The sequence below is a fragment of the Lepidochelys kempii genome, chromosome 4 (genome assembly GCF_965140265.1).
Source record: "Lepidochelys kempii isolate rLepKem1 chromosome 4, rLepKem1.hap2, whole genome shotgun sequence".
NCBI classification, from domain to species: Eukaryota; Metazoa; Chordata; order Testudines; family Cheloniidae; genus Lepidochelys; species Lepidochelys kempii.
Window position 1 is genome coordinate 127675828 of NC_133259.1, and position 15373 is coordinate 127691200.

Genomic DNA, 15373 nt, shown 5'->3' on the forward strand with positions numbered 1-15373 from the left:
TTTTTTTTTTTAGTTCGGCAGCTGAAATGAAAACCTTGAAAAAATTACATTTCATTTTGGGTTGAACTTTTTGTTTGACCTGCAATTTTTTTTCATTTTGTTTCATATTTCAGTTTTTTTTAAACCCTCTTGTTTTTTTCTTTTTCAAATAAATCTACCTAACGTTCTAAATGAAATCGTTCCAAACAGAAACTCAAAACGTTTCATTTTGAAAATATCAAAATGAAACCTTTGGACTGTAAAAAACATTTTTTCCCCTCTTGAAACTGTTTGCCAAATTTGATCCACATTCGTGAATAGTTTTGGTTGACCTGAAGCTGCATTTTTCAGTGAATAAAACTATTCATCCATAAAATTTTGCAGAGCTCTATACATATATTGAAAGCCACTCAACCTCCTAGATAAGTGAATTATCGATCCTTCAAAAGGCTGTTCTGAAAATGACCTGTACATTCAATAAAATTCGAATCAATTGGCTTTAAGAGAAAAAAAAAGAATCTAAAATCCACTCAAAGATTATTTTATTAGGTGGAATTGAATGTCTAGAGTGCCATGAAGCTCTTCAGAAGAAATTTTCAGTACATTGTACAAAAACACTATTTACACAATATTGACATGACAATACATACAGCAAACCAGCGGTTATTCCTGTAAGGTGCTGAGCAGCCTCAAACCCCGATGACTTTAGAAGGAATTGAAGGCGTGCAGCAGGAGGGAGTTGGTACTTTGCAGGACCTGACCCTACAATTTGGAAGCTGTAGTAAGTGAGAGAATACTAACACAGCTGTGGTACATGACAGGTAAATCCCAGAGAACAAACACCTACTCTGCATTTCAAGTCTCAGATTGTTTTCCATAACATTCCTCCTGGTTCATGTGTTCCAGGTGTTGATCTCGTGTGGCATTTACAGTAGCCATCTGATGTGCAACATAGACAAATCCTCCAGCCATTCGTCTTACTTAAGAACCCTAAAGTATTGGGAGATACAAAGATGTTAATCCTCTTGGCAAAGAGTACATGCTGCAAAGCGCAAAGGTCCAGATCCTCCAGGTATTTGGGTGCCTGACTCTCATTGGTTCTAGTGGGATTTACATGCCTAAATACTTTGAGGGTCTGGGCCAAAGTCCAGGAACAAAATAGAAAATACTGCCCTTTTCAGACTATGCATTACTAGAGTCCTAGTAATAATGAACAAAAAACAGCCTGGCAAACGGGAAACTGAGAAGAATGAAAAATCAGACATGATGGTGCTAAGCTAGCAAGTAATTTGTGACCCAGAACAACAGTCAACAATGGTATGTGCTGATCCACATCAACAAGGGATGGACAAGCATCCCAATCCATAAGTGGCAGCCTGGGCATGGAGCAGAATGCACTCAGCCCTCCCCACCCAATAACAGAGGGAGTGTGTGTGTGTGTGGGGGGGGGACGGGGGACACTCTCCCAAGCAGCGAGGTCTGGGGAGCATGTTCTGGGGCACTACCAGCCCCTGAGCTAAGTCTAGCAGTCATAGGAGTGGGGGATGGTGCTCCTTCTGTCGCTGCCATACTGGAATGGCACGCGTACCCTGTCCACCCAGCAGACTCCTATGGCCTGGGGGGCAGGAAGAATTGAAAGAAGGGAGGCCGCCACCTGGAATGCAGTCCTGATGTCTGGGGCAGGGGGCCATTTGACAAAGCAGGCAAGGGGACAGGCTAGCAGGGCAGGGCAGAGAAGGTGCACAGGTCTCTGGAGCTCAGTGGGGCTAGATGTGGCTCTTGGAGCTGGAGTGAGAGCCCTACTTTCAGGAGGAAGTTCATGGATTTTTTTCTGCCCTGTGAACAACCTCTGTCAAGGTTCACCAAGGGCCCATGGGAACATCTTCACATAGCTCTGCTGTCACGGAAAGATTGTCACTGTAGTTCATCATTCCAGCTCCCCCGCCCCCCCCCCCGCCACTCTCCGTTATTCCAGGCCTATCAAGGGTAGCATTAAATGGCCCGATTTCTGGGGCTTCCTTTCCCCCTCCCTTCGGAGACCATTCCTCAGCTTAACTGATCTCCCAGGCAGGAGGCATCTTTGAACACACAGGCCAGCTCTTCCTTTTTGACTTTCATTCAGTGGCTGCCAGACATGCCTCCTTCGCAGTCAGTAATCCCTTGCTGGTTGAGAAGGGGACCAGCTGTAGATTAACATCATTTTTGGGTGGATAAACCGTGCTGAGTTTTGCCCGCATGCCACTCCTCACTTCCTGTCACATACAGGGGAAGAAACCACATCCAAAGCAGCTCTCAGAATATCCAGCTGCTCGGGCAGGATTTAAAATGTGGCCAAGGCATAGAGAGAATCCAAGGAAGTTTGTGCAGGCTGGATCTTGTTTACCAGTGGCACAACTTGGGAACTGGTCTGTTGTCATGTGACATGTCCTATGTCTCTATGAACCATTTAGTGCTATCTGCAGATGGGCCTGAGTTGAAAGTTCTGATTGAGATCTGAGCCCCTCCGAGCTTGGGAGTATTTGAGGATCTAGCTGTAATATTCTGTCCAGATGCCCGAAGCTGTGGCGAGGGTCTGGGGAAGGGAGTTCTGGTCTGAGAGTTTGCTTTCAGCCCATCTCGTGTGATAACAGGCCCATGCTTAAGCTTTTGGCACATGAAACAGCCAACACTTGGGGAGAAAATGCCTTTTCTGGACCTAGCAATAATGGGGTGAAAACTACCCCACCCTGCAGGAGGGGAAAACAGACAGACTGCTTCTCTTTCCTATGGGATGCCTTCATTATGAGAGTCGAAGGAGTTGCACAGACACACTCAATTCTGTACGGTGCTGAGTGCTTCCTGCGAGGTGCTGAGAGTCCTCAGTTCCCACTTACTTTACCAGGAGCTGAGGGCACTTGAGGACACGCAGCAGCATACAGGAGGTGCTCAGCACCTCGTGGGATTGTTCCCCCACATTCATTTTCGTTAGCACTAACTCACGCATGAGAAAAGCAAAGCTGCATTTTTTGCAGTGTACAGGGCTGCAGAACACAACCAAGAGCACTTACTGTTTGCTGAAGTGAAGCCGCAGTCTCCTGCGCAGGCCTGAAAGGAGACAGGCAATAGCTCAGGAGAACAGTTCCTTGGCTTCTAGCACTCCCACCCCACAAAGCTCTCTCCTGAACTCCTGATATTCCCTGCTCCCACTCCCAGACATCTCTGCCTCCTCAAGACCCCCGCCCCTTTCCCCCACTGGAGCTGTCCTGCCAGGGTTTCCCAGCCTGCAGCTGCTCCTTGAGGCTCTGTCTGAAGGGTGCGGATGCTCCTCTATGCTGGGATGAGGAGCAGAAATGTGTGAGGCCCGCCATCTTGGCTGATGCACCTGGGATTGAACTGGGGACCTCTAGAGCTAAAAACGTGAGCAGTTGAAGTGCCGTAGCTGGGGGTTGTAACAGATGCAAATCCTCCGGGGATCAGCGGAGAGAGGGGACCTATAACACCTGTAACACTGGGATTTGTGTGCACACAGCCCTAGGCTGCATGCATTTTGGGGGGGTCCCTGTGGGATTTGGGGTGGATGACGGGTTTCCTGTGAGACCTGTCTCCCCCATCCTCTGCTTCCTTCCCAAATGGATCTTTGGACCCACCAGAGGCTCTCTGCAGGGTGCTGGGGCAGGGGAGAGTGCCCCCTTCTGAGCAGGAGAGGTGAATTCCACACATGGAGAAACCCCCCTCAGAAGAGTGAAAAGCTCCGGGAGCAGTGCGACCCATTTGCTGTGCCCAGCACTTACGCTGAAAGCGACGGATGGCAATAACCAGAGACAGCAGTAAAATAACAGCACATGTTGCTAATGGGGCCCAGATGAAGCCGCTGCAGGAAGAACCTAGAAACCAAAAGAAACATACAGTGAGTATTACAGAAAACAACAGCAGCTGGCAGACTGTGCCGGCTACACACAATACCTTTGACAGAAATGCTCCTGGGGCATGGGAGGGGGCATTGTGTCTCCAGATCTACACACAGATCTGTCCCCTTTCACGCAGAAGGGGGCTCAGCTTCCTCAGGGATACAGTCCTGCCCTTCGCCTCCACCCCCACGGGGCCCCTCCACTTCTCCATGGATCTGGGGGTGGTGGGTTGGGCAGGGACTGGGTGGGGTGTGCGGAGAAGTGGACAGGCCAGGGTAGGGGTAGCCCTGAGCTGTATTCTCTTTTTCTTAGAATCCCCTCTGGGGTGGAGGATCCCCCTTTGAAGCAGGTTCCTAGGGCCGGGGGCAGTGCCAGGTACTGAGGCTCTGGTACAGACATGACCATATCTGCTATTAGCATCAGTGGGCGTCATGTGCATGCATCAAGGGGAGAGACCAGATCCCTGTGTTTTTATGTACCTTGCATGTTTCAGTGAAGTGTTTCATGACTCTATGCCAGGGCCCAGAGAGTGTCCTCCACTTCAGTGGAGTCACCCCAGAGTTACATCGGGGCAGCTAAGAAAATGGAATATATTGAGGCAGCTTCATTCCTAGTGTGACTCCGTTGGTTTAAACCGAACTGCACTCAGGATCAGTTTGGCCCACGCTACATTTTGCAAAGATGCCTAGCAAAAGGCAGTGCCCTACCTTTCATTTTAGCAGGAGTTATGCTGGAGGGTTTGCACCTCAAAGGTTTCTTTGGGGGCAGCGTTTTCTCTGTAGGTTTTTCAGTGGAAGGCAAAGAGTTGACTGAAATGATGAAAATAGGATTAATGTGACATAGCACGGAAGACATTTAAACGACACGTTAAGAGTAATGAGGAAAAATCTTTGACAATCTTTAGGGCTAAAAAGAACCCCCCATCCCCCCAATGAATGAAATTATTGTAAAATCCCAAATGAATGGACGTGTTGCACTCTTGTATCTCTAAATAACTTTGTATAGAAAAGGTTGATGCTTGGCAAGTGGTTAGGTCATAATATGGGACAAGGAGTTTTGACATTTAGGCCAAGATTTTCAAAAGTGACCTCTGATTTTGGGTGTCCAGATTGAGATACCTTAAAGGATCCTGATTTTCAAAATAATACTAAGAATTTACTCTCTGAACAGCCAGGCCCTTTAATGTGTCTCATAGATAATTATTAGCATTTGTACCTTGGAGCCCCAGTCACGGACCAGGATCATGTTGTGTTAGGGGTTGTACAAACACAGAAGAAAAAGACGGCTCCTGACCCATAGAGCTTATAATGTAAGTCCAAAACAAGCATCTCCACATGGATACAGACAGGTTGATTGAGGCGTACAAGGCAGCAGAAACAATCCTGGTTGGCAGGCTCTGGTCACAGAACCCCAGCAATCTAAGCTTTGTCAAGTTTCTTGGAGGCTTCATGACAAAAGATAGTTTTAAGGAGGGTTTTGAAGGAGGCTAATGAAGTGGTTTTGTGGAAGTTTACAGGGAGCAAATCCCAAGCCTGCCAGGAAACACTGGTGAAAACGTGAAAGTATTTGTTTGAAAATTTAACAAGTGGGTGATAGAGGCTGGGCAATGCGGGCTGATCAGCGACAGGAGCTGACTTTTCAATACTGAATGAGAGATGATAGGTAGGGTGGGGATAAGGTGGGGTGAGTCTTGATGTAGGGCACCCTAAATCACTAGGTGCTTTTGAAGATCCTGGCCTTAGAATGTATGTGTGTGTGTGTGTGGGGGGGGGTGTTGGTTTTTTTAAACAGCCTCTAAATATTTAGGAAAATTACTAGTGTGAAGGGTCCCGATCCTGTTCCCATTCAGTTCAATGGGAGTTTTGCTGTGTGGCTGCAGAATTTGGCCCTTTCATGCCAGTTATTTTTCTAAACACCGTAATTACTAGTCATTAAGCTTCCAAAGAATTTCAATGACCTCAAATTCTGCCCAAAATACAAGCAATTATCCCATATCTGGTAGGTGAATTTGTAATTATACAGGACCCCAGATTTCAATGAGTAAGGTACTACTCAGTGTTAGTAAAGAAAGCAAAATCTAGCCCAGGGGTCTCAAACACGCAGCCTGAGGGGTTATTTTCTGCGGCCTGCCAGCTCCCCGCAGCCCCCCGCTCCCCTAGAGTGGCTCGGGCCCGGCGCACACCAGCGGCAGGGCAGGCTCCCTGCCTGCCTGCCCTGCCCCTGTGCAGCTCCGGGAAGCAACTGGGACCTGGGGGGAGGAGGAGGGCACAGGGGTCTGTGTGTTGCTCTGGCCACTCCTCCAGGTACCTCCCCTGAAGCTCCCATTGGCCGCGGTTCCCCATTCCCGGCCAATGGGAGCTTCCCGGCTTTCAGGGAAGGGGTTGGAATGGGGGCAGGGAAGGGGCGGGAAGAGGCGGGGCAGGGAAGGGGCCTCACGGAAGGGGTGGAGTGGGGGCAGGGCCAGGGCAGTGTGGGGGGGGGCGGTGGTCAGTGGTGCGGCCCTTGGGTCAATGTACTAATCCATATGTGGCCCTCGTGGTCATTTGAGTTTGAGACCCCTGATCTAGCCAATAAATGCCCAGTATTACAGTATATTGAATGAACAAGGGCAGTGATATCACGCTGTACTGGTGGAAAAAGCATATTGGCAGCTATCTCCTGTGCTGTAACACTTCCTACCAGGAATAGTACTTACCACTGGACATATTACAAGATGTGGGCTAAGTGTTTACAGGATCTGTCCCTAAGATTGGGTTAACATATTTTCTGCTATATTTCCAAACCATATCTTGTATTTTACAGTATCACAGGTTATTATTGTCCATGATAGTTGAGAAAGTGAGGGGGGGCTACCAGAAAGATATTTCTGCACAAAACCCTATATTGGGGCTTGATCCTGCAAAATTCTCTAATCTACCTTCAGCTCACATTGTCTTCAGTCTAATATAGACTGAATATTTTCCACATGTCTATCATAAGGTTTTGGCCTGATATCCATCATGGTAGGATCCGCGTGCATATCACATCAAACTGATAGCAACAGCAACATCCCAAGGGGATATCAAAACATCTCTGACTCTGGTCCCTTGTCAGAATATAGAAAGCTTTGCTTGGAGTAGTTTTTTTGCTGACTATAACAGTGATTAAATAAGGCCTGTGGCTTATTATTGACTATATGAGTTATAATTTAACATATTTAGCTCTCTAAGAAGTCAGGTCAGAAAAACCTCTAATGACAAAAAACAACCAATCAGCGAAACAAAACCCCCCTCTATTATACAATTACAGATAAAATCAGATCATTCAAACACCAGGTAACCAAAAGTCTGGGCTATCCAAAATTCATTTCTTTCCCTCTGGAACTGAAATTCATATAGAAACCACAATTTATGGTAATGACACGGACACGCCAAAAGTGTCAGATGTCCCATGAGACATCTGTATCATTGGGATTTACCTGTGTAACTTCTTTCCTATTTTTGTTAAAGTACTTAACAACAGACATTAAAAAATGAAATCAAAGAGTATTTTGTCACGGATGCCAAAGGAAAAAGAAAAAAACTCCCAGTGAAGTGTGATTTTGCTTACATATGAGTGGGGAACCCCTGTTTCTTTAACTCAATATATTGGGGCCAGCTTTAAATCTCAATGTTTTCATTCTGACTGGATAACAGCAGCATGTTTTCGAAACCACTGTTTTCGTATAGCTGCTCAGATAATTCTCCTCTGTCTTCAAAGAGCTTTTCTTTCAAGTAAGCACGGAATGAAAAGGGTCACACTTAGCCAACACAATGGCAGTAAATGCCAGCGTATTTATTTGCCACAAACAAAGGACTGGGGATTCTTCAAGGAGGGAGACTGTGAACATTTTAAAGTCAATGACCATAATTATATCTGTGTTAAACATACACTTTAGATTGAAGGTTTTTATCACCTTAGGACATACATAGCTCCAAAGTGAAGCCATGAGGAAGGGTTTTAAGCACATGATCATGTCCTGTGATCAAAGTGCAGTGCTTTTTCTACCCTTTGCTACATAGTGGAGAAGCTGTGGATTGGAAAGTATTGCTGAATGCCTGAGAATTTCAAAGAGGTTCGCTAAGACCCTACAATAGGATCCTATAGCTCAGATCCTTAAGCTCACATAAAGTCCCACTGGTTTCAGTGTAGCGCTCACAAAAGGTTTTGGTCTGACAGCCCTGGGACTGAAATTCTCTGTTTACGCACAGAACAGGCACGGGCAGCATTGCCAAACCAGCAGTCGGAGCCATGCGGGTGGACCCTGTGCTTCTAAGGAGTGCCCCAGATTCCATCAGCCCGGCACCAGGGTCCTGCTGGATCAGATTGCAGGAATCAGCAGTGCCAGCTTCCCCACACAGGTACATCAATGTGCCTCAGCTCTGACCTAGCGGGACCAGCTCTCAGAATCAGAAGGTAGTTCAGTCTCCATGGCCTCATCAGTCCTGAGCTGCTGTCCCTGCCGAGATTGCCAACCACGTTGCCAGGGTGTGCCAGTTGTGATGGAGTAGGAACTGGATTGAGACCCATTTCACACAGGGTCCTAACCAGTCCCTGGATGGTGAGAGCTGTCAGCTGTTATCAGCCTGTCAGGACTTGCCAGGGGAGAACTGGGTATGAAAGGCTCACTATCCTGTCACCAACCCTCTGAGCTAGATGATCAGCCCCCCATGATTTAATGGGGGTGTTAGGATATCGGTAAATGCCAGGTGAGAAACAGAATCAGTGCGTGAGAATGAGCTGTGAACTCAAGTGGGGAAATAATCCAAGTTAAGAGCAAAAACAGCACTGGAATTAGAGAAGGATAATAAACGTGAATCTTCCAGGTCTAGTAGCGTTCCTTTGAAAGGCTCCTTTACACAACAATTATCAGAGCACAGCAGTGCTCATGCTGTGATCAGGACTGAGAAACAGACAGTGGTGAAAAATTACAACTTATTAGCAGCCTTATAACACTGGAAGCAATTTCCCTACATTTCACAGAGTCATAGATTCTAAGGCCAGAAGGGACCTGTGATTATCTAGTCTGACCTCCTGCGTAACACAGGCCATGGAACCTCCCTGAAATAATACCTGTGTGAACTCGAGCAGATCTTTTAGAAAAACATCCAGTCTTGTTTTAACAATTGCCAGTGATGGAGAATCCACCACAACCCTAGGTAAATTGTTCCAGTGGTTAATTTCCCTCCCTTTTGAAATTTCGTGCCTTACTTCCAGTCTGACTTTGTCTAGCCTCGTATTCAAGCCAGCGGTTATTGCTATACCTTTTCCTGCCAGGTTTTCTGGCTCATATAGTCTCTAAGATCTCTTCAAGCACATTCCAGGGTCCAAACCTTTCATGCCTTGCTCATGCGGATAGTCTCAATGAAAGCAATGAGAAAGGCGGGCAGGATTTAGGCACCGATTTGTGCCCAGTTACCTTTTCTATCAGGGTTATTTTTATTATTCTAACCTTTCTATTGCAGCAGCATCTCGGCCAAGCCTTGTGAGATTTTGGAGTGCATGTGGTTGTCTGAAACAGCACTTACCCACGCTAAGCTCTGTTCCATTGCCAAAGAGCAGCTCTGAGTATTGGGAGACAGCGCAGTAATATGTGCCGGCGTCCAAAGGCTGAAGCCTGCTGATCTTCAGCGTGTACGACTGCTGAAAGCTTCCTTTACTCACATTAAACCTTTCTTTGTCGATGTCGTCACCCAGAGTGTGTTTGTGCAAAACGTTTGAAAATAGTATATACTGGAATTCTTGGCTCTCCTTGCTCCATCGGTACCAGTAGATCCCTAAATGGGAAAACTGTTCACTTTTCATTGCACAGACCATTTCCTTCGTACTGTTGTTCAGAGCTACAATACGTAGTGGAGTCTGAAATAAAGCTGGGGTTTTCTGGCAACCTACAAGGAAGTAAATAACATGTTTGTGGTCAAGATTTTTTTCCTACACATATTAAATAAAGGATTTCTTCATGAGCTTCGTAGTTTTTCTGTTCATGGAATTATGGGGGTCACACAAATTAGGGCTATAACAGACCTATTAGGAAATCTAGCTCCTATTTCATGCCAGTGGTGGATTGTTCCCTATTAATCTTCTCGCCATCCCAACATTTTGTAACCAGTGCCTAGATACTACAGTGGCTGGTGCTCTCTACCTGGCTCTATGGGTAGCTATAAAAGATCATAGCTAGCTAGCTCTATTTCTAGTATGTTGTCCAGCCCACTTTAAAAAATCCCAACCAATGGGTCTTTCACATCTTAGTAAGGGAAAGTATTTTTTTTTTTTTGCCTTTCCTTGTCTTCGGTGCTTTGCCATTCTTTGGGCATGTTTCAATTTCTTTTGACAGTTCTTTTCTAGCTTGTTCGCTGGATTTTCTCTGCCTGGAAAGGCAGCAAAGAGGCTAAAGATGACTCCAGATAAGGTATCAAAACAAGAATTACAGCTCACTCAAGCGATAAATGCAGCAAGCAACACACATAAAAATAGATAATATACTGAAGTTAATGGGAGCTGAAGGCACTTGGCTTCCCAGAGGATCCAACCCCGTATGGGTTTTTATACATTAATATACATTTACTCACACTGACAATCCTACAATGGGCCAGATCCTCAGCTGGTGTCAAAACAGCGTAGCTCTATTGACATGAGTGGAGCTCTGCCAATTTATACCAGTTGATGATTTCTCCAGACTGCTTCTGTTATTTAATCATGGATGAATACAACCAGAGACTTGGTGGTTGAGAGGGGCAGTTATTTTGCTTATTTTCTCACCTCTTGCATTCGATACACTGTGTGGATTTGGAGTTTTGCAAGTACCTGGAGCTTGGATAGTCACAGAATTAAAATAAAAAGAGATAATAAACAAGGGCCAGATGTTGATCTCCTCACTCACATTGAGTAGCATCGTACACTGTGAATTGTCTCTTAGAGACAGATTCAGTAATACTCTCATGTACATGGAGTTGTACCTTACGGCTCAATGACTCCCACTGAGCTCAGTGGAACTATTTGAGGAGTAAGGTGCTACTTAGTGGGATTATTGGTTTGCAGGCTTGCCCAGTGACTTCAATAGGAATATTTGTGGAGAAAGGTGCTACTCTCCTTGAGTAAAAGTATCCTACTCTGGCCTTTTTACTTACTGTTCTTAGAATTTATTTTTGAAACAAACAAATGATTCCATGTCGTGAATCTTCATAGCTGGAAACATGAGCCACAGTGGGATAGGATACTGAATAATAATGTTAACATACCATTGCCAACTCTTATGATTTTATTGTGAGTCTCACGATATTTAGTGTTTTTCTTAGAGCCCCAGTGCCTGGAGCGAGGAGATTATGTGAGACTCTCAGCTTTCATTACAAAAGTAATGTTTTTAGCCTTCATGATTGCTGAGGAAAGCTGGAAAATGTCACTCCACAGACTCAAAAACAAGCAGGAAAATAAAAAGGAAGCCATTTTCACTATCTCATTAGTGAGCTTTATATCAACTTTGCGATTTTCAGGGCTTGACTCATGGTTTTTGAATGCTTAGGGCTGGCAATACTGAACTCAGCCTTTGGAAAATATTACCTCCGTTACAATATTCTGCCTTGGTGTGCTGATGGGTGTGTGTACAGGCTTAGGCGAGAATAATAGAGGGACTCAGGTTTTCAGCAAACAAAACAACAAACTCTGGAGATGATGCAACAGAGTAAAAACTACACTGAACAACCAAGAGCCACTTATTTCCTGTGCATGTTTTAAGGGCCTGCCCTTTGTAGTCTTGTCTCATATTTCTTGCCTCTTTACTTTAAAGTGCTCATGTTCCTTTAAAATCCTGGGCTTATTTACAGTCACTTTGGGTAATAATAATACTTAGGCCCCTATCCCGCACACTGATGCACACACGTGCACCTAAATGGCGCCCGACGGATCTCAGTAGGTCTCCAAGTGGAACCTCATTAATGTGGGGCTCCATGCGGATGAAGCAGGCTGCCTGCTTGGGTCAGCTTGCAGGATCTGTGTCTTGACTTTGATACAGGACTTTTGACCTTCCTAATGGTTTACAAATATTGGGAGCCAGCCAGTTTTAAAACTGGTATAAGTGGCTGCAAGTCCATTGACATTAAACCAGCTCTGTATTTGATACGCTGTACTGAGGAATTTGACCTCAGTAAAGACTGCTGGTAGTTAACATTTTAATTTTCAATTCTCTATCGTCTGGGTGTCTTAAGCCAGCATTGGCTTAGCGATATGCTTGCTTGATCTATGAATGCATCTGGGAGGAGCACTAAAACTATTCTTAGGACAAACAAAAAGCCAAAGCTGGTTGTTCTTATTCAAGCAAAAATTTCCATTGTGTCACTGGACATTTCACCTGAGAAAGGCTTGCTGAGTAAGGGCAATATTTACTAGCATAGGAAATCTTTCTTGCCTTCCTCGTGTTAATAGTCCCATTGATGTCTATACACTGAGCAAGGCAAGCAGGATTTAGCCTATAATAAAGATGTGGTCTGTGACTTTGTAGTATGGTTCCCGTTCTCTCTCTCTCTCTCAAAAATCTCTGACATTGATGAAATGAAATAAAACTGAAGGGAAGGGAAGCTGTGCTGTAAATAGAACATGATGGTGAAGAGTCTATTATATTTTCATGTATTGAAGCCCAACCTTGCAAACCCTTATTCTGGCAGACGCTTCCTTGTGCCGCAAAGTCTATGGGACTACTTGCATAAAGGTTTTCAGGATCTGTCCCACAGACTGCTTGCTGGGTAACCATCTCAGTCATAGATTCCAAGGCCATAAAGGACCATTGTGATCATCTAGTCCGGCGGTTCTCAAACTGTGGGTCGTGACCCTACTTTAATGGGCATGCCAGGGCTGGCATTAGACTTTCTGGGGCCCAGGGCCGAAGCCAAAGCCCAAGCCCCGCTGCCCAGGGCCAAAGCCAACCTGGGTGGCAGGGCTCAGGTTACAGGCCCCCTGCCTGGGGCTGAACCCCTGGGGTTTTGGCTTCCCTGCCCTGCACGGTGTGGTTCAGGCTTTGGCTTTGCCCCTCCGGGGCAGCGGGGCTCAAGATTTGGTCCCCTCTCATGGGTCATGTAGTAATTTTTGTTCTCAGAAGGAGGACACAGTGCAGTGAAGTTTGAGAACCTCTGATATAGTCTGACCTCCTGTTTAACACAACCCATGGAGCTTCCCCAAAATAATTCCTAGAGCAGAGCTTTTAGAAAAACTTCAAATCTCAATTTCAGAAATTTCAGTGATGGAGAATCCACCACAACCCTTGGTACATTGTTCCAGTGGTTAATTACCCTATAAAAAATCTACACCTTATTTCCAGTCTGAATTTGTCTAGCTTCAACTTTCAGCCCTTGGATCATATTATACCTTTCTCTGTTAGATTGAAGAGCCCATTATTAAATATTTTTTCACCATGTAGATACTTATAGACTTCTCTACTCCTGGTTGTTCTGTCCTTCTGAGTTATGTGGTCACCCCAACATTCATAAAAAGAAAAGGCCCATTTCATATTGAGGATGGGATTTTTCAAAACCGCTTAGCATTAACCTATCTTTGCTCCCATTGAAGTCAATGGTAAAACTCACATTGACTTGAATGAGAGCGGAGTTAGAACAATGCTGAGTGCATTTGAAAATCCCCTCTGGAGTAGATTATAATGGCGCACTTCTCTTTATAAATATTCATTTGCAGTCAAAGTTCATAATAAAAACCAGTCCATTTTCCTCCCCCACGTTAGAAGTATTTAGCAGTTTCTAATGTATACACCGATTGTTTGGAATTTCTCAAGATGCGCATGTGACCAGATTCCATTCGTAACTTGTTTCTGTCATCTCATAATGTATTAATCATTCCTTTCATTGACTCCCCACATGCTGTCCTGCTTTACATCCGTTGCGACCTCATTGTAATCAATGGGATCGCAGAGGCTGTAGAATAAAGTCAGGGGAGAATTTTGCCCTGTCTCTGTTCCTGGAAAGAATAAATAAAATGGTTTGTGGTGCCTGATCTGAAAAAAACTGGTGACATAATCTGCAAGTTTATGCTGTACTCAACATCTGTATCCTTATGATAAACCAACAATAAAGCATTTTATGCAGTACACAAAGTACCTATAAATAATACTATAATGTAATATTGGAGGTCAGACTATATCAGAGGTTCTCTGATAAAATGTATGCTATCCTGTAGCTGTAATATCCTATGACTATAATATAGCGAATATTTAATCAACACACCCTATGCTATATCTATAATAAAACATGACATCATACATCAATAGTTTCTGTGATTCTAGGGGGACAATCCAACGGTTACACTGGTGTAAATCTAATCTTATGTAGCCTTCCATGACCACAGTATCTCAACGCCTGAAGCTATATGCTGATTTAGCTGACTACAGCATTTAACCGGATGATTCTTGAATATACTATATTCTAAACCGATAACACCCTATAATATAGCAACCCTAATAGCTCTGAAATAAAATAATCCCAAATGATGTCTAGAATATTATACAGTAGATATGTAATATCATATATACATATGTAACATAAAATATATTAAATCTATAACCTACTGTACTTTATCTGCATTATTAACATCCCAATCTGTAGCTGTGATATAACACGATGGAGGGGAGGAGGTTACAAAGTTACTACAGCACTTTGCATCCTCGCAGTCTCCTGCACTTCGGGTTCAGCTCTAGTTAACACCATACAAAGGCTTCGCCGTGTTCCTCTGTTACCTGTGATGTGTAGAGAGAGGTAAAGAAAGAGCCAAGGCCACTCCATCTCGGACCCGAGGGCACCTGAGAGCTTGTGAGTTTCAGCCTGGAACAAGAGGGCTTCTGAGTCTGCTGAAGTAGGGGGAGTGGTGGGGGCGGGCTGTGTGACAGAACCCAAAGCCTATGTATGAGCTGCTTCTCATTAGCAAGGCAGTAGGGAGGGGATGATGAGGGACACATGGTTAATTGAGTTATTTGTTCGCTCCATTAAGACGTGTAAGTTGTATATAACCCGCCTGGGAGTGGGAAGCAGACACATCTCACCCGTCCTGTGTTTGGACAATGACCTGGACAGTGGATGTCTCTTCAGTATGGGAACATGAAGTCTAATGCTATTTCCACATAGATGTGCATATATGGCACTTTCTTTGGCATGCAAAGTGTCTCACCCATCAGCCCCCTCTCCCCACATTTACGTGCTCCAGCTCTTAACACTACAACCTATTGGCAGTAGGGTCTCTTGCCGTACCAGGGAATTCTGTAGCAACTCACTGACATCAGTGGCATTCCGGCTATAAATGAGATCAGAATTAAACTCTGTATTATAGCATCAGGGAGCTAGAGATATCCTTCTTGCACTCTGGCCCCTGCTCCATCTCCAGTGCTGGGCTTGCCCACTCCCTCTTTCACACCGCAAACCTTCTGATACCTGTGAGACAAGAACTGGTCAGAGGTTTTAATCGGAAGGGGGCGGATGACTAATCATCTGGTGGTACCT

General features: G+C 44.9%; 1 protein-coding gene across 1 annotated transcript; it reads right to left on the reverse strand.

Annotated features, from left to right (window-relative positions):
• Window positions 1–896: 896 nt before the first annotated feature.
• Window positions 897–14662, reverse strand: CD8B (CD8 subunit beta). The gene is made up of 6 exons (XM_073340149.1): window positions 14617–14662; window positions 9413–9772; window positions 4574–4675; window positions 3750–3842; window positions 3027–3063; window positions 897–969 (listed from the first exon to the last, which is right to left on the reverse strand). The coding sequence occupies exons 1-6, from the start codon at window positions 14660–14662 to the stop codon at window positions 957–959; spliced, it is 651 nt and encodes a 216-aa protein (XP_073196250.1). The 3' UTR covers window positions 897–956.
• Between the last annotated feature and the right edge of the window lie 711 nt (window positions 14663–15373).